At 46.4% G+C, this 25924-nt stretch overlaps 1 protein-coding gene across 4 annotated transcripts in view; it reads right to left on the reverse strand.

The window, feature by feature from the left end:
- Nucleotides 1-25924, reverse strand: part of LOC110506903 (A disintegrin and metalloproteinase with thrombospondin motifs 17) — a 188897-nt gene that overhangs the window by 161358 nt on the left and 1615 nt on the right. For all 4 annotated transcript variants that reach the window (XM_090222882.1, XM_090222880.1, XM_090222881.1 and 1 more), the window contains exon 3: nt 10734-10923. In XM_090222882.1, coding sequence (XP_090079008.1) covers nt 10734-10923 — 190 coding nt within the window. The remainder of the gene's footprint in view (nt 1-10733; nt 10924-25924) is intronic.

Genomic DNA, 25924 nt, shown 5'->3' on the forward strand with positions numbered 1-25924 from the left:
AAATAGAAATCTACACACTGTAACCCGGCCTGCCACAAAACCTTACCACACCCTCACACACACACACACACACACACACACACACACACACACACACACACACACACACACACACACACACACACACACACACACACACACACACACACACACACACGTACACACACACAGACATCTATACAATCACACATGCACACACACCTGAAATACAAAGATATCTACACAAAAATTATCGTGATCGCACGCATACAGACACACACACACTCACACACACAAGCACCCACGCACGGACACAAACAGACACACACCAGTCCAGGCTGTTAGTGAGCCCTCCACTGTGAGCCAAAGCTCAGAAATTCTTAGGAATAACAAAAATGTAGGCAGCCTGGACGACATAGTGGGAGTCTGTAAAGCAAGTGAGCAGAGAGGAGTTGGGAAAGTGTTTTAGGGTTGGGAGTTGGAGAGGTTCAGCATATTTCAGATTCTCTCTCAGCCCTGACCACAATGTCGGTCTGGCTGCATCTAGACTTCTCATTCTGTGTTTTCACATTCTAAACAATAACACAGCCCAGTGTCTGAGTGATAAGACTCACCTTTGATTTCTTAATGTTCATCTTGACCGAGCTCCAGAAAAAGGAATGTTCAGTGTCATCGTTTTGGTCTTTACAACTACAACAAGCTTTCCATGGATTTCCCTGGTGTATGTAGGCTGAAGTTGGGTCAGTTTTGCATTTTCCCCACTAATGGTTAAGGTTAGGATTGGGGAATATGATCCTAGATCTGTACTTAGGGACAACCCCAAAGCCATTTCCTAAAGCCACAGGCCATACCTCTGTCAGGATACCTAGTGGAAGGTAAGAGTTGCCCCTAACCCCAGGACTCAGATCATATATAATTTAATCCCCCTAATGGTTAAGATTAGGATTGGGGGAAGGGTAATCTGATCCTAAATCTGTAGTTAGGGGCAACGTCTAGTTTGAGCTGATGTCTGACTGATCCCCATCAGCTGATGTCTGACTGACCCCCCATCACCTGATGTCTAACTGACCCCCCATCAGCTGATGTCTGACTGACCCCCATCAGCTGATGTCTGACTGACCCCCATCAGCTGATGTCTGACTGACCCCCCATCAGCTTATGTCTAACTGACCTCCCATCAGGTGATGTCTAACTGACCTCCCATCAGGTGATGTCTAACTGACCTCCCATCAGGTGATTTCTAACTGACCTCCCATCAGCTGATGTCTAACTGACCTCCCATCAGCTGATGTCTAACTGACCTCCCATCAGGTGATGTCTAACTGACCTCCCATCAGGTGATGTCTAACTGACCTCCCATCAGGTGACGTCTAACTGACCTCCCATCAGCTGATGTCTAACTGACCTCCCATCAGGTGACGTCTAACTGACCTCCCATCAGGTGACGTCTAACTGACCTCCCATCAGCTGCCACAGTGCCAATGAAACTCCGGCCTGGGAGAAATGACAGGTTTTCATTTCCGCACTGTTTTCTCTGTGAGCCGGCAGCTCTCTACGCTCTTAGAAAAAAAGGTGCTATCTAGAACATAAAGGGGTTCTACGGCCGTCCCCATAGGAGAAAACTTTGAATAACCCTTGTTGGTTCCAGGTAGAACCCTTTTGGTTCCAAGTAGAACCATTGTGGGTTCCATGTAGAACCCTTGCCACAGAATCCAAAATGGTTCTACCTAGAACCAAAAATGGTTTTTACCTGAAACCAAAAAGGGTTTTACCTGGAACCAAAAAGTGTTCTCATATGGGGACAGCAGAAGAACCCTTTTGGAACCCTCTTTTCTAAGAGTGTAGGTCTGTATTCCAAATTACACCCTATTCCCTATATAGCCCTATGGGCCCTGATCAACAGTAATGCTCTATACAGTGAACAGAGTGCCATTTGGGATGCACCCTATACATTGGACCAGTGACCAGCTCAGCACATCCACCTGAAACCCAACTCTCCTCCTCTTGTTATCTTAACATTTCCACATTCCATGTGAAGAAAAGCTGTGTAAATGGATGTAAAAAACCAGGCAGGGGACGGAAAATAAAACAAACTAACGTTGCTGGGTCTCTTTTCTGGTTGTCTGATTCACTAACAGCCACCCCCCTATCCACATAAATAATCACACCCCTATCCACATAAATAATCACCCCCCTATCCACATAAATAATCACACCCCCCCTATCCACATTAACAACCACCCCCCCTATCCACATAAATAATCACCCCCCCCTATCCACATAAATAATCACACCCCCCTATCCACATAAATAATCACACCCCCCCTATCCACACTAACAACCACCCCCCCTATCCACATAAATAATCACCCCCCCCTATCCACATAAATAATCACACCCCCCTATCCACATAAATAATCACACCCCCCCTATCCACACTAACAACCACCCCCCCTATCCACATAAATAATCACCCACCTATCCACATAAATAATCACCCCCCCTATCCACATAAATAATCACCCCCCCTATCCACATAAATAATCACACCCCCCTATCCACATAAATAATCACACCCCCCCTATCCACACTAACAACCACCCCCCCTATCCACATAAATAATCACACCCCCCCTATCCACACTAACAACCACCCCCCCTATCCACATAAATAATCACCCCCCCATCCACATAAATAATCACCCCCCCTATCCACATAAATAATCACACCCCCTATCCACATAAATAATCACCCCCCCTATCCACATAAATAATCACCCCCCCCTATCCACATAAATAATCACCCCCCCCCTATCCACATAAATAATCATCCCCCCCTATCCACATAAATAATAACCCCCCCTATCCACATAAATAATCACCCCCCCTATCCACATAAATAATCACCCCCCCCTATCCACATAAATAATCACCCCCCCTATCCACATAAATAATCACCCCCCCATCCACATAAATAATCACCCCCCCCATCCACATAAATAATCACACCCCCTATCCACATATATAATCACCCCCCCTATCCACATAAATAATCACCCCCCCTATCCACATAAATAATCACACCCCCTATCCACATAAATAATCACACCCCCCCTATCCACACTAACAACCACCCCCCCCTATCCACATAAATAATCACCCCCCCATCCACATAAATAATCACCCCCCCCTATCCACATAAATAATTCCCCCCCCATCCACATAAATAATCACACACCCCCCTATCCACACTAACAACCACCCCCCCTATCAACATAAATAATCACCCCCCTCCTCTCCACATAAATAATCACCCCCCCTATCCACATAAATAATCACCCCCCCATCCACATAAATAATCACACCCCCCTATCCACATAAATAATCATCCCCCCCTATCCACATAAATAATCACCCCCCCTATCCACATAAATAATCACACCCCCTATCTACATAAATAATCACCCCCCCTATCCACACTAACAACCACCCCCCCCCCCATCCACATAAATAATCACACCCCCTATCCACATAAATAATCACCCCCCCTATCCACATAAATAATCACACCCCCCTATCCACATAAATAATCACCCCCTCTATCCACATAAATAATCACCCCCCCCTATCCACATAAATAATCACCCCCCCCCTATCCACATAAATAATCATCCCCCCCTATCCACATAAATAATAACCCCCCCTATCCACATAAATAATCACCCCCCCTATCCACATAAATAATCACCCCCCCCTATCCACATAAATAATCACCCCCCCTATCCACATAAATAATCACCCCCCCATCCACATAAATAATCACCCCCCCCCATCCACATAAATAATCACACCCCCTATCCACATATATAATCACCCCCCCTATCCACATAAATAATCACCCCCCCCTATCCACATAAATAATCACACCCCCTATCCACATAAATAATCACACCCCCCCTATCCACACTAACAACCACCCCCCCTATCCACATAAATAATCACACCCCCTATCCACATAAATAATCACCCCCCCTATCCACATAAATAATCACACCCCCCTATCCACATAAATAATCACCCCCCCTATCCACATAAATAATCACCCCCCCTATCCACATAAATAATCACCCCCCCCCATCCACATAAATAATCATCCCCCCCCTATCCACATAAATAATAACCCCCCCTATCCACATAAATAATCACCCCCCCCCTATCCACATAAATAATCATCCCCCCCCTATCCACATAAATAATCACCCCCCCTATCCACATAAATAATCACCCCCCCATCCACATAAATAATCACCCCCCCCCCATCCACATAAATAATCACACCCCCTATCCACATATATAATCACCCCCCCTATCCACATAAATAATCACCCCCCCCTATCCACATAAATAATCACACCCCCTATCCACATAAATAATCACACCCCCCCTATCCACACTAACAACCACCCCCCCCTATCCACATAAATAATCACCCCCCCTATCCACATAAATAATCACCCCCCCATCCACATAAATAATCACACCCCCCTATCCACATAAATAATCACCCCCCCTATCCACATAAATAATCACCCCCCCTATCCACATAAATAATCACCCCCCCATCCACATAAATAATCACCCCCGCTATCCACATAAATAAACACCCCCCCTATCCACATAAATAATCACACCCCCCATCCACATAAATAATCACACCCCTATCCACATAAATAATCACCCCCCATATCCACATAAATAATCACACCCCCCTATCCACATAAATAATCACACCCCCCATCCACATAAATAATCACACCCCTATCCACATAAATAATCACCCCCCCTATCCACATAAATAATCACACCCCCCTATCCACATAAATAATCACACCCCCATCCACATAAATAATCACACCCCCCTATCCACATAAATAATCACACCCCCCTATCCACATAAATAATCACACCCCCCTATCCACATAAATAATCACACCCCCCTATCCACATAAAACATCACACACACACATACACACATACACACACACACACACACACCCACACACACACACGCACACGCACACACACACACAAACACATGTGCTCACACACACGTCCTTCTCCCTCCCTCAGCAGCTCTTATGCAATCAGAAATAACACAGTTTCAACTGGCCAGACTGGACTGCTGCTGTACGAAGAACACTTCAGTGAGTCAGGGGGAAGGGAGGAGGAAGATGGTGGTGTGTGTGTTTCTGTGTGTGCAGTATTCAGGAGGTGTTGTGTTGTGTTGTGCATGTGTGTGCGTGTGTGTGTGCGTGCGCGCGTGCGTGTGTGCGTGTGCAGTGTTCAGGAGGTGGTGTGGAGTGGAGTTAGTTTAATGGATATAAGGTCTGTCTCTGTATCTCTCTCCAGGGAGGGACTCTGTGGTTTGGGGGAAACCGTCAGCGCTCCCCTCTCACTGAGCCTTTGGAGTGGCCCGCCCATATAGAAAGATAGAAGGAGATGAGGAACAGAAGGAAGAGGGGAGGAGAGGAAACAGGGGAAGAGAGGAGAAGGAAAGGTATGGGTAAGGAGGGAAGACCAAGCACAGAAGGGTGGGGACATGAAGGAAAACAAAAGAGAATGGAAAGAGAGGGAAGAGAGAAAGAGTATAGGAGCGTGAAGGAGAGGGGGAAGGAGATGTAAGGAGTGAGAGGGTAGGAGAGAAGAGAGTAGACAGAAGGATAGAGAGGAGAGGAGAGGAGAGGAGAGGAGAGGAGAGGAGAGGAGAGGAGAGGAGAGGAGAGGAGAGGAGAGGAGAGGAGAGGAGAGGAGAGGAGGAGCTGGCAGACTCCATCTCAGATCCAGGGACATTCAGGCAGACGAGAGTGCAGAGGAAGGAATTTCCAAATCTGGCACCTCTCTCCGTCCCTCTCGCCCCAAGACACCAGGTGCACAAACACACACACACACACACACACACACACACACACACACACACACACACACACACACACACACACACACACACACACACACACACACACACACACACACACACACACACACACACACACACACACACTGGATTGCTAAAGCACCTGTGTTACTGTCCATTCCTGGGTGCTGTGAGCTCACACACTCTCTCAATACAGTATGGCTGGGGGACTAACACACACTCTCTCTCAATACAGTATGGCTGGGGGACTAACACACACTCTCTCTCAATACAGTATGGCTGGGGGACTAACACACACACTCTCTCAATCCAGTATGGCTGAGGGACTAACACACACACTCTCTCAATACAGTATGGATGGAGGACTAACACACACTCTCTCAATACAGTATGGCTGGGGGACTAACACATATACTCTCTCAATACAGTATGGCCGGGGGACTAACACACACACTCTCTCAATACAGTATGGCTGAGAGGCTAACACACACACTCTCTCAATACAGTATGGCTGGGGGACTAACACACACACTCTCTCAATACAGTATGGCTGGGGGACTAACAAATATACTCTCTCAATACAGTATGGCTGGGGGACTAACACACACACTCTCTCAATACAGTATGGCTGGAAGGCTAACACACACACACACTCAATATAGTATTGCTGGGGGACTAATACACACACACACCCACACACACAATCGTGCTAACACCCAAACTCAGAAAATACTATTTTGAGCAGATATGTTACTCAGGATTTCTCTCTCTCTCTTCCAGCTCTCTCTCTCTTCCATCTCTCTCTCTCTCTCTCTCTTTCTCTCTCTCTTCCAGCTCTAGCTCTCTCTCACTCTCTCTCTTCCAGCTCTCGCTCTCTCTCTCTCTTCCAGCTCTAGCTCTCTCTCACTCTCTCTCTTTCTCTCTCTCTTCCAGCTCTAGCTCTCTCTCACTCTCTCTCTTCCAGCTCTCGCTCTCTCTCTCTCTCTTCCAGCTCTAGCTCTATCTCTCTCTCGTTCTCTCTCTCTCTTCCAGCTCTAGCTCTATCTCTCTCTCGCTCTCTCTCTCTCTTCCAGCGCTCGCTCTAGCGCTCTCTCAATTCAATTCAAGGGGCTTTATTGGCATGGGAAACATATGTTTACATTGCCAAAGCAAGTGAAATAGATAACAATAAAAAGTGAACATTAACTATTACACTCACACAAATTCTAAAAGAATAAAGACATTTCAAATGTCATATTATGTCTATATAAAGTGTTGTAGCGATGTGCAAATTTACAATGGTGTTTGTTCTTCACTGGTTGCCCTTTTCTTGTGGCAACAGGTCATACATCTTGCTGCTGTGATGGCACACCGTGGTATTTCACCCAACAGATATGGGAGTTTATCAAAATTTGGTGTGTTTTCAAATTATTTCTGGGTCTGTGTAATCTGAGGGAAATATGTGTCTCTAATATGGTCTCTAATATTTGGCACCTCAGTTTCCACCTCATGTGTGAAGTGTGCACATAGCCTGTCATCTCTTGAGAGCCAGGTCTGAGTCTGTACATAGTCAAAGCTTTCATTTATTTTGGGTCAGTCACAGTCGTCAGGTATTCTGCCACTGTGTACTCTCTGTTTAGGGCCAAATAGCATTCTTGTTTGCTCAGTTTTTTTGTTAATTCTTTCCAATGTGTCAAGTAATTATATTTTTGTAATCTCATGATTTGGTTGGGTCTAATTGTGTTGCTGTCCTGGGGCTCTGTGGGGTGTGTTTGTGAACAGAGCCCCAGGACCAGCTTGCTTAGGGGACTCTTCTCCAGGTTCATCTCTCTGTAGGTAATGGCTTTGTTGTGGAAGGTTTGGGAATCGCTTCCTTTAGTTGGTTGTAGAATTTAACGGCTCCTTTCCATGATGTTGATAATTAGCAGTATCGGTCTAATTCTGCTCTGCATGCAATATTTGGTGTTTTACGTTGTACACAGGGGATATTTTTACAGAATTCTGCATGCAGAGTCTCAATTTGGTGAATTCTTGGTTGGTGAGCAGACCCCAGACCTCACAACCATAAAGGGCAATGGGCTTTGATTGATTCAAGTATTTTTAGCCAGATCCTAATTGGTATGTCGAATTTGATTTTCCGTTTGATGGCATAGAAGGCTCTTCTTGCCTTGTCTCTCAGCTCGTTCACAGATTTGTGTTACCTGTGGCGCTGATGTTTAGGCCGATGTATGTATCGTTTTTTGTTAGCTCTAGGGCGACGGTGTCTACATGAAATTTGTATTTGTGGCCCTGGTGACTGGACCTTTTTTGGAACACCATTATTTTGGTCTTACTGAGATTTACTGTCAGGGCCCAGGTCTGGCAGAATCTGTGCAGAAGATCTAGGTGCTGCTGTAGGCCCTCCTTAGTTGGGGACAGAAGCACCAGATCATCAGCAAACAGTAGACATTTGACTTCGACTGCCCTCGCCAGTTGATATCTATGTTGAAGAAGGCGGGGCTTAAGCTGCATCCCTGTCTCACCCTACGGCCTAGAAATGTGTTTATTTTTTGCCCATTTTTACCTCACACTTGTTGTTTGCGTACATGGATTTTTTTTATGTCGTTTGTTTTTCCCCCAACTCCAAGTTCCATCCATTTGTATAGCAGACCGCCATGCCAAATTGAGTGAGACATTGTAGCGAGAAAAACTGTGGGAAGGTTTAAATTGTCTCTGAAGCAATGTGATAGCAACATCACCCAAAACGTGGAGAGCAGTTGCTGTTTCCACACAGAAGGAAAAAGAAAACAAAATGTACTATCTACAATCTAATAGCAGTAGTAGTTGAACGTGTATTATGCAAAATAGACTTCATGACATTCACACACTTTTAAAAAATGCATCAAAAAAAGAACTACAACACCCAAAATGCAGCACACAGAAGAACTACAGAATCAACAATGCAGCTTCCAAGAACACAACAAATAAAAAAAATCTAAATAATACATATATTTTTTGTATACACTTTATGCACACATTCATTTGACATTCCTTTAAATATTTTAAACTCACGAGACGTTGGGACCAAAATACACTATACATTCAAGAATGTAATGTTTTGCACTGTAGCTCTGAAGGCCAGTCGATGGTCTGGGAGCCAAACTTTTGTGAGTGTAATGTTTACTCTTAATGTTTTATTGTTTATTTCACTTTTGTTTAATATCTATTTCACTTGCTTTGGAAATGTAAACATATATTTCCCATGCCAATAAAGCCCCTTATATCGAAAGTGAATTCAGAGAGAGAGAGAGGGGGAGAGAGAGAGAGAGAGAGAGAGAGAGAGAGAGAGAGAGAGAAAGAAAGAAAGGGCTGACAGATCGATAAAGCAAGAGAAAAAATCAAAGAGACAGACAGAGAGGGACAGACAGACAGACAGACAGAGACAGATAGACAGAGCAGGCCCCAACAGGAGTTTACAGAGTAGAAATGCACATTAAAACAAGGCCCAGCTGCCAGCCCTGAAACGCCTCTCCTTCCAACAGATTGAAGCTAAATAAACATCAAAGAATGTGAAGAGAGCTATAAATATTGCTCAGAACCCCATGATTTTTGAAACCTACACCAGGACGACTCCTGAATACTAAACTACTGTACCACAAAGACATGGGGAAGAAGATGGCGTCAAGGGATGGGCAGTAACCGATTACATGTCAGTTACATGTAATTTGATTACAAAAACACTGTAACTGTAGTCAGTTACGTCACCCGCAAAAAATATTGTAATCAGATTACAGATACTTTTGAAAAACTAGATGACAACTTCTTGGAATACTTTAAAATTCAAAAAGGATGTTTGCAAAAAAATGTATTATGGCACCTTGCTGTTTTCTCAATGACATTCAATTCAGCATTGAAAAAAGGTGCAAGTTTAAGTTTGTTCCACCTGAGCGAGTCTGACCACAAGTCAGAGACCACTATGATGACACACCAAATGGGTTTGATGGATCTTCTTCTAATGCCTCTTAAGGGGATGGCGTTCAATTTGGAAAAGGTTTTAATGATCTGAGGCGTTTCAAGGGGGTCACGTCAATTCAACTCAGTCAATTGACCATCACACAGTCTGCATGGATGGACTACTTCTCTCCTTCTTCAAAGCTTCTGATGGACGACTTCTCCCCTTCCTTCAGAGCTTCTGATGGACTACTTCTCTCCTTCTTCAAAGCTTCTGATGGACGACTTCTCCCCTTCCTTCAGAGCTTCTGATGGACTACTACTCTCCTTCTTCAGAGCTTCTGATGGACTACTACTCTCCTTCCTTCAAAGCTTCTGATGGACTACTACTCTCCTTCCTTCAAAGCTTCTGATGGACTACCACTCTCCTTCTTCAGAGCTTCTGATGGACTACTACTCTCCTTCCTTCAAAGCTTCTGATGGACTACTACTCTCCTTCCTTCAAAGCTTCTGATGGACTACTACTCTCCTTCCTTCAAAGCTTCTGATGGACGACTTCTCCCCTTCCTTCAAAGCTTCTGATGGACTACTTCTCTCCTTCTTTCAAAGCTTCTGATGGACTACTTCTCCCCTTCCTTCAAAGCTTCTGATGGACTACTTATCTCCTTCCTTCAAAGCGCCTGATGGACTACTTATCTCCTTCCTTCAAAGCGTCTGATGGACTACTTATCTCCTTCCTACTAAAACAATGACAAAGTACAGCCACACTTCACAGACACGGAGGATCCGCTCTCTCACGCCAATCCCCTTCCCTTTCCCTTCCAAAATCTACCAAATCAATCGAAAGTGGCAGTGGCGGTCCAATGGTATCCAATATCCACCATCCACCATTCAACATTTCTGTCACTCACCTGGAATGGTGCCGCAGTCCTTGGGCTGCTTGTCTGCAGCTGTGGATCCAGGGGGAGGGGCAGAAGGAGGGCTGGTCTTGGCTGAGCGGCGGTGTCGGACCACCCTGTGCTGCAGCCCGGAAAAGGAGTCGGAAGAACTGCTGACCGGCTGGATGAAGAGACTGTCCTCTCCTGTATAGACCAGTCCAGTCTGAAGAGAGACAGAGAGAGAGACCGAGAGAGAGAGAAAGAGAGAGAGAAAGAGAGACCAAGAGAGAGAGAGACCGAGAGAGAGAGAGAGACCAAGAGAGACCGAGAGAGAGAGAGAGAGACCGAGAGAGACCGAGAGAGAGAGGGAGAGAGAGAGAGAGAGAGAGAGAGAGAGAGACCGAGAGAGAGAGAGAGAGAGAGAGAGAGAGAGAGAGAGACCGAGAGAGACAGAGAGAGAGAGAGAGAGAGAGAGAGAGAGAGAGAGAGAGAGAGAAAGAGAGAGAGAGAGAGAGAGAGAGAGAGAGAGAGAGAGAGAGAGAGAGAGAGAGAGAGAGAGAGAGAGAGAGAGAGAGAGAGAGAGAGAGAGCAAAAGAACAACAGAGCAGCCGTTAACATTCGTTTTTAGGGTAGATCAACTTTTAACATGTCTCTTGGTTTTCTCTCACGAGACCCCAGATAGTTGTTTGCAACATGCCACCTCCCCTTTCCCCCCGACCAGAGCTGCCTCAAGCCCCACCTCTATACCCCCAACCTCCACCCCAACCAAAACCCAGCCCCTGGCCAACACCATGCAGGGTCTTATAAGAACAAATACCTTATCATCGAACACAAAGCCTCCACTAACGTAGTCCGGTGAAACTAATAAACTACAACATATTAACACGGCTCAACGTATTAACACGGCTGGCCCGCTCAACATATTAACACGGCCGACCCGCTCAACGTATTAACACGGCTCAACGTATTAACACGGCTCAGCGTATTAACACGGCTCAATGTATTAACACGGCTCAACATATTAACACGGCTCAGCGTATTAACACGGCTCAACATATTAACACGGCTCAACGTATTAACACGGCTCAACGTATTAACACGGCTCAACGTATTAACACGGCTCAACGTATTAACACGGCTCAACGTATTAACGCGGCTCAACGTATTAACACGGCCGACCTGCTCAACGTATTAACACGGCTCAACGTATTAACACGGCTCAGCGTATTAACACGGCTCAATGTATTAACACGGCTCAACGTATTAACACGGCTCAACGTATTAACACGGCTCAACGTATTAACACGGCTCAATGTATTAACACGGCTCAACATATTAACACGGCTCAACGTATTAACACAGCTCAACGTATTAACACGGCTCAGCGTATTAACACGGCTCAACGTATTAACCTCTCTGATCTCCCCATCCCGGATCCGGTATCGTGAATACAGACTCAAGCTCATTACCATAACGCAACGTTAACTATTCATGAAAATCGCAAATGAAATGAAATAAATATGCCATCTCTCAAGCTTAGCCTTTTGTAAACAACACTGTCATCTCAGATTTTCAAAATATGCTTCTCAACCATAGGAAAACAATCATTTGTGTAAAAGTAGCTAGCTAGCGTAGCATTTAGCGTTAGCATTAGCGTTAGCATCCAGCACGCAACATTTCAACAAAAACATAAAATCCTTAAAATAAAATAATTTACCTTTGAAGAACTTCGGATGTTTTCAATGAGGAGACTCAGTTAGATAGCAAATGCTCAGTTTTTTCCAAAAAGATTCTTTGTGTATTAGAAATAGCTCCGTTTTGTACATCACATTTGGCTACAAAAAAAACCCGAAAATTCGGTCCTCAAAACACGAACTTTTTTCCAAATTAACTCCATAATATCAACTGAAAACATGGCAAACGTGGTTTAGAATCAATCCTCAAGGTGTTTTTCACATATCTCTTCGATGATATATCGTTCGTGGAAGCATGGTTTCTCCTCTCAATCAAATGGAAAAATACTTGCAGCTGGCTTTGCGCACCAATTTCGACGCAGGACACCAGGCGGACACTTGGAAAATGTAGTCTCTTATGGTCAATCTTCCAATGATATGCCTACAAATGCGTCACAATGCTGCCGACATCTTGGGGAAACGGCAGAAGGTCTAAGCTTATTCCTGTCGCATTCACAGCCATATAAGGAGACATTAGAAAACAGAGCTTCAGAAATTCTGCTCATTTCCTGTTTGACGTTTCATCTTGGTTTCGCCTGTAGAATGAGTTCTGGGGCACTTACAGACAATATCTTTGTAGATTCTGAAACTTCAGAGTGTTTTCTTTCAAAAACTGGCAGAATATGCATAGTCGAGCATCTTTTCGTGACAAAATATCGCGCTTAAAACGGGAACGTTTTTTATCCAAAAATGAAATAGCGCCCCTAGAGATCCAACAGGTTAACACGGCTCAACGTATTAACACGGCCGACCTGCTCAACGTATTAACACGGCTCAACGTATTAACACGGCTCAACGTATTAACACGGCTCAACGTATTAACACGGCTCAACGTATTAACACGGCTCAGCGTATTAACACGGCTCAACGTATTAACACGGCTCAACGTATTAACACGGCTCAACGTATTAACACGGCTCAACGTATTAACACGGCTCAGCGTATTAACACGGCTCAACGTATTAACACGGCTCAGCGTATTAACACGGCTCAACGTATTAACACGGCTCAACGTATTAACACGGCTCAGCGTATTAACACGGCTCAACGTATTAACACGGCTCAACGTATTAACACGGCTCAGCGTATTAACACGGCTCAACATATTAACACGGCTCAACGTATTAACACGGCTCAGCGTATTAACACGGCTCAACGTATTAACACGGCTCAACGTATTAACACGGCTCAACGTATTAACACGGCTCAACGTATTAACACGGCCGACCTGCTCAACGTATTAACACGGCTCAACGTATTAACACGGCCGGCCCGCTCAACGTATTAACACAGCTCAACGTATTAACACGGCTCAACGTATTAACACGGCTCAACGTATTAACACGGCCGACCCGCTCAACGTATTAACACGGCCGGCCCGCTCAACGTATTAACACGGCCGATCCGCTCAACGTATTAACACGGCTCAACGTATTAACACGGCTCAACGTATTAACACGGCTCAACGTATTAACACGGCCGACCCGCTCAACGCATTAACACGGCCGACCCACTCAACGTATTAACACAGCCGACCCGCTCAACGTATTAACACGGCCGACCCGCTCAACGTATTAACACGGCCGACCCGCTCAACGTATTAACACGGCCGACCCGCTCAACGTATTAACACAGCCGACCCGCTCAACGTATTAACACGGCCGACCTGCTCAACGTATTAACACGGCTCAACGTATTACCATGGCTGACCCGCTCAACGTATTAACACGGCCGGCCCGCTCAACGTATTAACACGGCCGGCCCGCTCAACGTATTACCATGGCTGACCCGCTCAACGTATTAACACGGCCGGCCCGCTCAACGTATTAACACGGCCGGCCCGCTCAGCGTATTAACACGGCCGACCAGCTCAACGTATTAACACGGCTCAACGTATTACCATGGCGGACCCGCTCAACTTATTAACACGGCCGGCCCGCTCAACGTATTAACACGGCCGACCTGCTCAACGTATTAACACGGCCGACCTGCTCAACGTATTAACACGGCCGACCCGCTCAACGTATTAACATGGCTCAACGTATTAACACGGCCGACCCGCTCAACGTATTAACCCGGCTCAGCGTATTAACCTTTTAGATCTCTAGGGGCGCTATTTCATTTTTGGATAAAAAACGTTCCCGTTTTAAGCGCGATATTTTGTCACGAAAAGATGTTTTTGAAAGAAAACACTCTGAAGTTTCAGAATCTGCAAAGATATTGTCTGTAAGTGCCCCAGAACTCATTCTACAGGCGAAACCAAGATGATGTGTCAACCAGGAAATTAGCAGAATTTCTGAAGCTCTGTTTTCCATTGTCTCCTTATATGGCTGTGATTGCGCAAGGAATGAGCCTACACTTTCTGTTGTTCCCCAAAGGTCTTAGCAGCATTGTGACGTATTTGTAGGCATATCATTGGAAGATTGACCATAAGAGACTACATTTTCCAAGTGTCCGCCTGGTGTCCTGCGTGGAATTCGGTGCGCAATTGCCAGCTGCTTGTACTTTTCCATTTGATATAGGGGAGAAACCATGCGTCCAAGAACGATATATCAATGAAGAGATATGTGAAAAACACCTTGATGATTGATTCTAAACAACGTTTGCCATGTTTTCAGTCGATATTATGGAGTTAATTTGGAAAAAAGTTCGCGTTTTGAGGACTGAATTTTCGTTTTTTTTTGGTAGCCAAATGTGATGTATAAAACGGAGCTATTTCTAATACACAAAGAATCTTTTTGGAAAAAATGAGCATCTGCTATCTAACTGAGAGTATCCTCATTGAAAACATCAGAAGTTCTTCAAAGGTAAATGATTTTATTTGAAGGCTTTTATGTTTTTGTTGAAATGTTGCGTGCTGGATGCTAACGCTAATGCTAACGCTAAATGCTACGCTAGCTAGCTACTTTTACACAGATTATTGTTTTCCTATGGTTGAGAAGCATATTTTGAAAATCTGAGATGACAGTGTTGTTTACAAAAGGCTAAGCTTGAGAGATGGCATATTTATTTCATTTCATTTGCGATTTTCATGAATAGTTAACGTTGCGTTATGGTAATGAGCTTAAGGCTGTAGTCACGATACCGGATCCGGGTTTGGGAGATCAGAGAGGTTAACACGGCCGACCCGCTCAGAGTATTAACACGGCCGACCCGCTCAACGTATTAACACGGCCGACCCGCTCAGCGTATTAACACGACCGGCCCGCTCAACGTATTAACACGGCCGACCCGCTCAACGTATTAACACGGCCGGCCCGCTCAACGTATTAACACGGCCGGCCCGCTCAGCGTATTAACACGGCCGACCAGCTCAACGTATTAACACGGCTCAACGTATTAACACGGCCGGCCCGCTCAACGTATTAACACGGCCGACCCGCTCAGCGAATTAACACGGCCGGCCCGCTCAACGTATTAACACGGCCGACCTGCTCAGCGTATTAACACGGCCGACCCGCTAAGAGTATTAACACGGCCGGCCCGCTCAGCGTATTAACACGGCCGGCCCGCTCAACGTATTAAGACGGCCGACCCGCTCAACGTATTAACACGGCTCGATGTATTAACACGGCCGACCCGCTCAATAAGCATTATTGGTCGGCTGCTTGTGGCGGCAGATTGACGAGGGCAGCCTTTTCTGAACTGAACTGACCAACACGCACCTCCAACAACACATAAAACCTCACATACAGTGCATTCAGAAAGTATTCAGACCCCTTGATTTTTATCCACATTTTGTTACGTTACAGCCTTATTCTAAAATGTATTAAATCCTTTTTCCCCCCTCATCAATCTACACACAATACCCCATAATGACAAAGCAATAACTGTTTTACATTTTTGCAAATGTATAAATAAAAAAAACTGAAATATCACATTTACATTAGTATTCAGACCCTGTACTTTGTTGAAGAACCTTTACAGCCTTGAGTCCTTGGGTATGACGCTACAAGCTTGGCACACCTGTATTTGAGGAATTTCTCACATTCTTCTCTGCAGATCCTCTCAAGCTCTGTCAGGTTGGATGGGGAGCGTCATTGCACAGCTTTTTCAGGTCTCTCCAGAGATGTTCGATTAGGTTCAAGTCCGGGCTCTGGCTGGGCCACTCAAGGACATTCAGAGACTCGTCCGGAAGCCACTCCTGCATTGTCATGCGTTTAGGGTCGTTTATGTGTTTAGGGTCGTTGTCCTATTGGAAGGTGAACCTTCACCCCAGTCTGAGGCCCTGAGCGGTCTGGAGCAGGTTTTCATCAAGGATCCCTCTGTACTTTGCTCCGTTCATCTTTCCCTCGATCCTGACTAGTCTCCCAGTCCCTGCTGCTGAAAAACATTGCCAGGTTTCCTCCAGACGTGATGCTTGGCATTCAGGCCAAAGAGTTCAATCTTGGTTTCATCAGACCAGAGAATCTTGTTTGTCATGGTCTTAAGAGTCCTTTAGGTGCCTTTTGGCAAACTCCAAGCAGGCTGTCATGTGCCTTTTTCTGAGGAGTGGCTTCCATGTGCCCACTCAACCATAAAGGCCTGATTGATGGAGTGCTGCAGAGATGTTTGTCATTCTTGAAGGTTCTCCCATCTCCACAGAGGAACTCTGGAGCTCTGTCGGAGTGACCACCTCCACCTCCTTGGTCAATTCCCTGACCAAGGCCCTTCTCCCCCGATTGCTCAGTTGGCCGAGTGGGCCAGCTCTAGGAAGAGTCTTGGTGGTTCCAAACTTCTTCCATTTAAGAATGATGGAGGCCACTGTGTTCTTGGGGACCTTTAATGCTGCAGAAATGTTTTGGTTCTATTCCCCAGATATTTGCCTCGACACAATCCTGTCTCAGAGTTCTTCGGACAATTCCTTCGGCCTTATGGCTTTGTTTATACTCTGACATGCACTGTTATCTGTGGGACCTTATATAGACACGTGTCTGCCTTTCCAAATCTTGTCCAATAAATGTAATTTACCACAGGTGGACTCCAATCAAGTTGTAGAAACATCTCAAGAATGATCAATGGAAATAGGATGCACCTGAGTCTCATAGCAAAGGGTCTGAATACTTATGTAAATAAGGTATTTCTGTTTTTTATTTTTAATATATTTGCAACATTTCAAAAAAACATTTTTTGCTTTGTCATTAAGGGGTATTGTGTGTAGATTGATGAGGGAACATTTAAAATGGATTTTAATCTATTTTAGAATAAGGCTGAAATGTAACAAAATGTGGAAAGTCAAGTCAAGTCAAGTCAAGAGGTCTGAATACTTTCTGAATCCACTCTAATTCTGCCCAAAACCAATGACAATTTCTCTCAACCAGTGGCAAATGGGCTTTTTAGTTGAGCACTGATGCCGCCCTGTGATAAACAATGCCCACTTTGTCAAAGGCAGGGGAGCAAAATATTTATCTTGTCCATTCCCAGCGCGCCTCTCCAGGGTGCTGTTGGAGAGACACATCACTGCGGCTCTCCACCAACGTTCCGTCATAAAAATCATCTAACATAAATCATGTAGCAGATATAGGATGTGGTAGAAAGAATATGTGGCCTTTTCTGTAGCCTACAGGCTGGGGATAAAATGGATGACAATGTAATGAGACACTTTTTACATCATGCAGGTTTCTCCGATCAAATAGCCCAACCTAAATGGCACCCAATCAAATAAAAAATGTGCTGTCATGGTAACAAACAACATACCCTGAGAACAGGACAGGTCAAAGTTAAATGGACATTATGGAATGGACAGTCACAACTGTTGTACAGAAGTTTCACCTTGTTGGCATGATCAGTGGTTTCAAGTATGTATCACAGCAAAAAATACAATACTTCTACATTTCCCGCTGTGTAAACACACTGCAAAAAGGCTCACGATAACTCCTGATAAAGTTGGGTAGCTGATATTCAGAGCTTAAATCACCAAATTGATTAGTCACAGGATTCCACTGCTGCCGACATGGTAGGCTACACCCCAGTAAGCATGAGCCGAACTCTTTTGGTCCAGACCCCATGTCTTTTTTGGTGTTTTACAAATGGTAGGCTTTCCACATAGATAGGCATTCATAACATTTAATTTTGGAAAATACGTATTTTTCCACCTAGGGTGGCAGAATGACAAGAACCAGCCCTGTGCATAACAGCTCCTTGTGTAGGGTGCATTGCCAAATGTGCCAAATAGCAAGTAAGGGCATTCCCAGAGAACAGACTGAGAGAAGAAGAGTCAGCGCAAACTCTCCAATTTACATCTCAGCACACACCTCCTCAGGGCTAGGGAGAGGAAGCATGGAGGAGTGTTGAGAGAAGAGAGAGGGGGGGAGAAGAGAGAGAGGGGTGAGAGAAGAGAGAGAGGGGGGGAGAAGAGAGAGAGAGGGGGAGAAGAGAGAGAGGGGGGTAGAAGAGAGAGAGAAGGGGGGGAGAAGGAAGCAGAGAGGAGTGCTGAGAGAGAGGGGAAGAGAAGAGAGAGGGGGGAGAAGAGAGAGAGAGGGGGAGAGAAGAGAGAGAGGGGGGTAGAAGAGAGAGAGGGGAGAGAAGAGAGAGAGAGGGGGGAGAAGAGAGAGGGAGGGGGAGAGAAGAGAGAGAGGGGGGAGAAGAGAGAGGGGGGGAGAAGAGAGAGAGAGGGGGGAGAAGAGAGAGAGAGGGGGGAGAAGAGAGAGAGGGGGAGAGAAGAGAGAGGGGGGGAGAGAAGAGAGAGAGAGGGGAGAGAAGAGAGAGAGGGGGGGAGAAGAGAGAGAGGGGGGGAGAGAAGAGAGAGAGGGGGGGTAGAAGAGAGAGAGAAGGGGGAGAAGGAAGCAGAGAGGAGTGCTGAGAGAGAGGGGGAGAGAAGAGAGGGGGGGAGAGAAGGAAGCAGAGAGGAGTGCTGAGAGAGAGGGGGAGAGAAGAGCGAGAGAGGGGGAGAGAAGAGAGAGAGGGGGAGAGAAGGAAGCAGAGAGGAGTGATGAGAGAGAGGGGGAGAGAAGAGAGAGAGAGGGGGAGAGAAGAGAGAGAGGGGGGAGAGAAGGAAGCAGAGAGGAGTGCTGAGAGAGAGGGGGAGAGAAGAGAGAGAGTGGGGAGAAGAGAGAGAGAGGGGGCTGGAAGAGAGAGGGGGGAGAGAAGGAAGCAGAGAGGAGTGCTGAGAGAGGGGGAGAGAAGAGAGAGAGAAGGGGGAGAAGAGGGGGAGAGAAGGAAGCAGAGAGGAGTGCTGAGAGAGAGGGGGATAGAAGAGAGAGAGGGGGAGAGAAGAGAGAGAGGGGGGAGAGAAGGAAGCAGAGAGGAGTGCTGAGAGAGAGGGGAAGAGAAGAGAGAGAGGGGGGAGGAGAGAGAGAGAGGGGGGAGAAGAGAGAGGGGGGGTGAAGAGAGAGAGAGGGGAGAGAAGAGAGAGAGAGGGGGGAGAAGAGAGAGAGGGGGAGAGAAGAGAGAGGGGGGAGAGAAGAGAGAGAGAGAGGGGAGAGAAGAGAGAGAGGGGGGGAGAAGAGAGAGAGAAAGAAAGAAAGAAATAAAGAAAGAGGAACATAAAACTCACTCTTTCATCCTCTCTGACAGGTACAGACAGACACAAACTCCCTACAACATTAATCATTGTGGGAGAAGTAGAAGTGGCCTGCTTCAAGGTTTTGTAAGGCTTTACTAAGGATCCATGGTTGTATTGTAAAGCTGCGCCTGGCAGGGCTTGTAAAATGAGTTGACATGGCATTAACAAGCAATCCAGAGCCACACACAGTGTCTTAAAGGTATTCCAAAAGCCCAGCGGCAGCAATTACAGAACCTATCAGCCATTTCCATGGCAACTAGCGTTGGAGGGATAATGCTGTCTTCTTCTCGGTCAGAATAAGCCGAAGGTAAAAAAATATTTTAAAAAAAGAGACGCCGATGACTAATTGTCCATTCAGCAATCACGGTTATGTACACAGTGAAGTAGAGAGGGATAAAGAGAAAGAGAGAGAGAGGGGAAGTGGAGAAAGAGAGAGAGAGAGAGAGAGAGAGAGAGAGAGAGAGAGAGAGAGAGAGAGAGAGAGAGAGAGAGAGAGAGAGAGAGAGAGAGAGAGAGAGAGAGAGAGAGAGAGAGAGAGAGAGAGAGAGAGAGAGAGAGAGAGAGAGAGAGTGAGGGAGAGAAAGAAAGAGAAAGAAAGACAGACTTAGCCTTAAACAGGCATGTGGCTGTTCACTTGGCCACATTCACAACACGATACAATCTGAAAGCAGTGCCTGCATGCGGCCAGCCTCAGAGCTTCCAGTGTGATGCAGGGTTAAGTGAATAACGGCTGGTATTTCAGGGTAAAATAGAACACTGTGCTAAGTGTGTTACAACATACTGTAGCCACAGCAGGCTAATATAGCAAAGACATCCACCAGGCACTAGCTCCAAGCGCAGACTCAGTGTAAACAATGCTGCTGCAACACAGGAAAGACATCCACCAGGCACTAGCTCCAAGCTAAGACTCAGGGTAAACAATGCTGCTGCAACACAGGAAAGACATCCACCAGGTACTAGCTCCAAGCTGAGCCTCAGAGTAAACAATGCTGCTGCAACACAGGAAAGACATCCACCAGGCACTAGCTCCAAGCTGAGCCTCAGGGTAAACAATGCTGCTGCAACACAGGAAAGACATCCACCAGGCACTAGCTCCAAGCTGAGCCTCAGAGTAAACAATGCTGCTGCAACACAGGAAAGACATCCACCAGGCACTAGCTCCAAGCTGAGCCTCAGAGTAAACAATGCTGCTGCAACACAGGAAATACATCCACCAGGCACTAGCTCCAAGCTGAGCCTCAGAGTAAACAATGCTGCTGCAACACAGGAAAGACATCCACCAGGCACTAGCTCCAAGCTAACCTTCAGGGTAAACAATGCTGCTGCAACACAGGAAAGACATCCACCAGGCACTAGCTCCAAGCTGAGCCTCAGGGTAAACAATGCTGCTGCAACACAGGAAAGACATCCACCAGGCACTAGCTCCAAGCGCAGACTCAGTGTAAACAATGCTGCTGCAACACAGGAAAGACATCCACCAGGCACTAGCTCCAAGCTAAGACTCAGGGTAAACAATGCTGCTGCAACACAGGAAAGACATCCACCAGGTACTAGCTCCAAGCTGAGCCTCAGAGTAAACAATGCTGCTGCAACACAGGAAAGACATCCACCAGGCACTAGCTCCAAGCTGAGCCTCAGGGTAAACAATGCTGCTGCAACACAGGAAAGACATCCACCAGGCACTAGCTCCAAGCTGAGCCTCAGAGTAAACAATGCTGCTGCAACACAGGAAAGACATCCACCAGGCACTAGCTCCAAGCTGAGCCTCAGAGTAAACAATGCTGCTGCAACACAGGAAATACATCCACCAGGCACTAGCTCCAAGCTGAGCCTCAGAGTAAACAATGCTGCTGCAACACAGGAAAGACATCCACCAGGCACTAGCTCCAAGCTAACCTTCAGGGTAAACAATGCTGCTGCAACACAGGAAAGACATCCACCAGGCACTAGCTCCAAGCTGAGCCTCAGGGTAAACAATGCTGCTGCAACACAGGAAAGACATCCACCAGGCACTAGCTCCAAGCGCAGACTCAGTGTAAACAATGCTGCTGCAACACAGGAAAGACATCCACCAGGCACTAGCTCCAAGCTGAGCCTCAGAGTAAACAATGCTGCTGCAACACAGGAAAGACATCCACCAGGCACTAGCTCCAAGCTGAGCCTCAGGGTAAACAATGCTGCTGCAACACAGGAAAGACATCCACCAGGCACTAGCTCCAAGCTAACCTTCAGGGTAAACAATGCTGCTGCAACACAGGAAAGACATCCACCAGGCACTAGCTCCAAGCTAACCTTCAGGGTAAACAATGCTGCTGCAACACAGGAAAGACATCCACCAGGCACTAGCTCCAAGCTGAGCCTCAGAGTAACCAATGCTGCTGCAACACAGGAAAGACATCCACCAGGCACTAGCTCCAAGCTAAGACTCAGAGTAAACAATGCTGCTGTAACACAGGAAAGACATCCACCAGGCACTAGCTCCAAGCTAAGACTCAGGGTAAACAATGCTGCTGTAACACAGGAAAGACATCCACCAGGCACTAGCTCCAAGCTAAGACTCAGAGTAAACAATGCTGCTGCAACACAGCAGAAAACCATTTCATATTTCCCCTCACTTAAAGGGTGGTACATCAATCGTGTTTTTTCAAACCACATGGCCTGACCAGCAAAATATCTAGAGCCAATTACAGTGTATGAAGTTGTTGCCTGGTGATGGTAGTTGTAATGCTGCTGTTCGCTCCCGGATACTGATGTACTGTGTCTTGTACTGTATAGGATCCTATAAACAGACAGACTGACAGACACACACTGTCAGGCCCTGAGCTTAGATATCTCTGTATGTCTAGGGGTTTTTGTATGTCTATGTTGGCCTGATATGGTTCCCAATCAGAGACAGCTGTTTATCGTTGTCTCTGATTGGGGATCATATTTAGGTAGCCATTTTCCTAATTTGTGTTGTGGGATCTTGTCTATGTTTAGTTGCCTGTCAGCACTAGTTTGTACAGCTTCACGTTTCGTTTGGTTGTTTGCTGTTTTTGTTCATTCATTAAAAAAGAGAATGTACACATACCACGCTGCGCCATGGTCCGATCATTATGACGAACAAGGCTACAAGGCTAGGTAGAGGGATACTGTCACATGGAATGATGCTGGAGAGACGAAGCAGGTACGGGGAGGCACCCCCGACTCCGCCGGCGGCGGAATCCACCCCGACGTCACCAACAAAACAAACAAAACAAACTCCTGGACTGGCTGGGCGAACAAGAACTAACGATCCAGCTGAGGCCCGACGTGGGATGGGCGCCATCCGAGCCAGCCGGGGCAAGGGAACCTCTCAAGTCAGCTAGGGCATGGAAACCTCTCGAGCCAGCTAGGGCATGGAAACCTCTCGAGCCAGCTAGGGCATGGAAACCTCTCGAGCCAGCTAGGGCATGGAAACCTCTCAAGCCAGCTAGGGCATGGAAACCTCTTGAGCCAGCTAGGGTGTGGAAACCTCTTGAGCCAGCTAGGGCATGGAAACCTCTCGAGCCAGCTAGGGCATGGAAACCTCTCGAGCCAGCTAGGGCATGGAAACCTCTCTTGCCAGCTAGGGCATGGGAACCTCTCGAGTCAGCTAGGTCATGGAAACCTCTCGAGTCAGCTAGGGCATGGAAACCTCTCGAGTCAGCTAGGGCATGGGAACCTCTCGAGTCAGCTAGGGCATGGAAACCTCTCGAGTCAGCTAGGGCATGGAAACCTCTCGAGTCAGCTAGGGCATGGAAACCTCTCGAGTCAGCTAGGGCATGGAAACCTCTCGAGCCAGCTAGGGCATGGAAACCTCTCGAGCCAGCTAGGGCATGGAAACCTCTCGAGCCAGCTAGGGCATGGAAACCTCTCGAGCCAGCTAGGGCATGGAAACCTCTCGAGCCAGCTAGGGCATGGAAACCTCTCGAGTCAGCTAGGGCATGGAAACCTCTCGAGTCAGCTAGGGCATGGAAACCTCTCGAGCCAGCTAGGGCATGGAAACCTCTCGAGCCAGCTAGGGCATGGAAACCTCTCGAGCCATGCAGAAGCGGGGAACAGAGCTGGGGAACTGACAAATATAGGGGAGGTAATAACAGGTGATGAGTGAGTCCAGGTGAGTCCAATATCGCTGATGTGCATGACGAGGGAAGGCAGATGTACATAATGGATGATAGGAGTGCATGATACAGGGCAGCCTAGTACCCTCAGGCGCCGGGGGGGGGGGGGGGGGGGTGGGGGGGGGGGGGGGAGCAGGCGTGACAGATACTTCCAGTGACCTGGCCACAGACAGAGAGAGCTATCCAGGGAAGAAAACTATTAGGGCCCAGTTTGTCCTGTGTCTTCTCCCCTCAAGTAGCCTACTGACACTAACACAGAGAGATCACATGGGCACACACACACACAGACCCCCACATACAGACAGACACACACACAAACACGCGCGTGCGCACACACACACACACAGTTTGTCTTACCTTGCATTTGACCTACTGAGTAAAAATGAACAATTAAATTAACAAAAGGAGGGCCTGCATAGTGTCTCTTTGATATTGTGTGTGTGTGCGTGCGTGCGTGCGTGCGTGCGTGTGTGTGTGTGTGTGTGTGTGTGTGTGTGTGTGTGTACGTCCTGGCACATACGTGCATGTATGTGCACACACACACACAACTTAAGTCAGCCTTCGTCCTTATATACGGCTGTAGGTGTCAGCTATCCTGACCCACTTCTATCCCTCCACAAATGGATATAACATTTAAACAATCGTGACCTCATTTTCCAGATAATAATATCCCACGCAGGCCTGGGTAGAGAAAAAAACCTGCCAGGCCCACTGAGCTTAGAATGCATGAAATGCCAAGAAAAAGATCATGCAATTTGTCCAATTCTTTTGACTTTAACTCATATGCTCATGTTGGTTTGGATCCATCCGATCTGACTCTACTGTCAATGACATAAGATGCTGTGTGTACTTCAGGGTAGTTATTATGGTGTGTGTAGTTCAGGGTAGTTATTATGGTGTGTGTAGTACAGGGTAGTTATTATGGTGTGTGTAGTACAGGGTAGTTATTATGGTATGTGTAGATCAGGGTAGTTATTATGGTGTGTGTAGATCAGGGTAGTTATTATGGTGTGTGTAGTACAGGGTAGTTATTATGGTATGTGTAGTTCAGGGTAGTTATTATGGTGTGTGTAGTACAGGGTAGTTATTATGGTGTGTGTAGTACAGGGTAGTTATTATGGTGTGTGTAGTGTGGAGTACAGGGTAGTTATTATGGTGTGTGTAGATCAGGGTAGTTATTATGGTGTGTGTAGTACAGGGTAGTTATTGTGGTGTGTGTAGATCAGGGTAGTTATTATGGTGTGTGTAGTACAGGGTAGTTATTATGGTATGTGTAGATCAGGGTAGTTATTATGGTGTGTGTAGATCAGGGTAGTTATTATGGTGTGTGTAGTACAGGGTAGTTATTATGGTATGTGTAGTTCAGGGTAGTTATTATTGTGTGTGTAGTACATGGTAGTTATTATGGTGTGTGTAGTACAGGGTAGTTATTATGGTGTGTGTAGATCAGGGTAGTTATTATGGTGTGTGTAGTACAGGGTAGTTATTATGGTGTGTGTAGTACAGGGTAGTTATTATGGTGTGTGTAGATCAGGGTAGTTATTATGGTGTGTGTAGTACAGGGTAGTTATTGTGGTGTGTGTAGATCAGGGTAGTTATTATGGTGTGTGTAGATCGGGGTAGTTATTATGGTGTGTGTAGATCAGGGTAGTTATTATGGTGTGTGTAGTACAGGGTAGTTATTATGGTATGTGTAGTTCAGGGTAGTTATTATGGTGTGTGTAGATCGGGGTAGTTATTATGGTGTGTGTAGATCAGGGTAGTTATTATGGTGTGTGTAGTACAGGGTAGTTATTGTGGTGTGTGTAGATCAGGGTAGTTATTATGGTGTGTGTAGATCGGGGTAGTTATTATGGTGTGTGTAGATCAGGGTAGTTATTATGGTGT

This window comes from Oncorhynchus mykiss, chromosome 26 (genome assembly GCF_057628025.1).
Source record: "Oncorhynchus mykiss isolate SJ-2025 chromosome 26, ASM5762802v1, whole genome shotgun sequence".
Classification (NCBI taxonomy): Eukaryota; Metazoa; Chordata; class Actinopteri; order Salmoniformes; family Salmonidae; genus Oncorhynchus; species Oncorhynchus mykiss.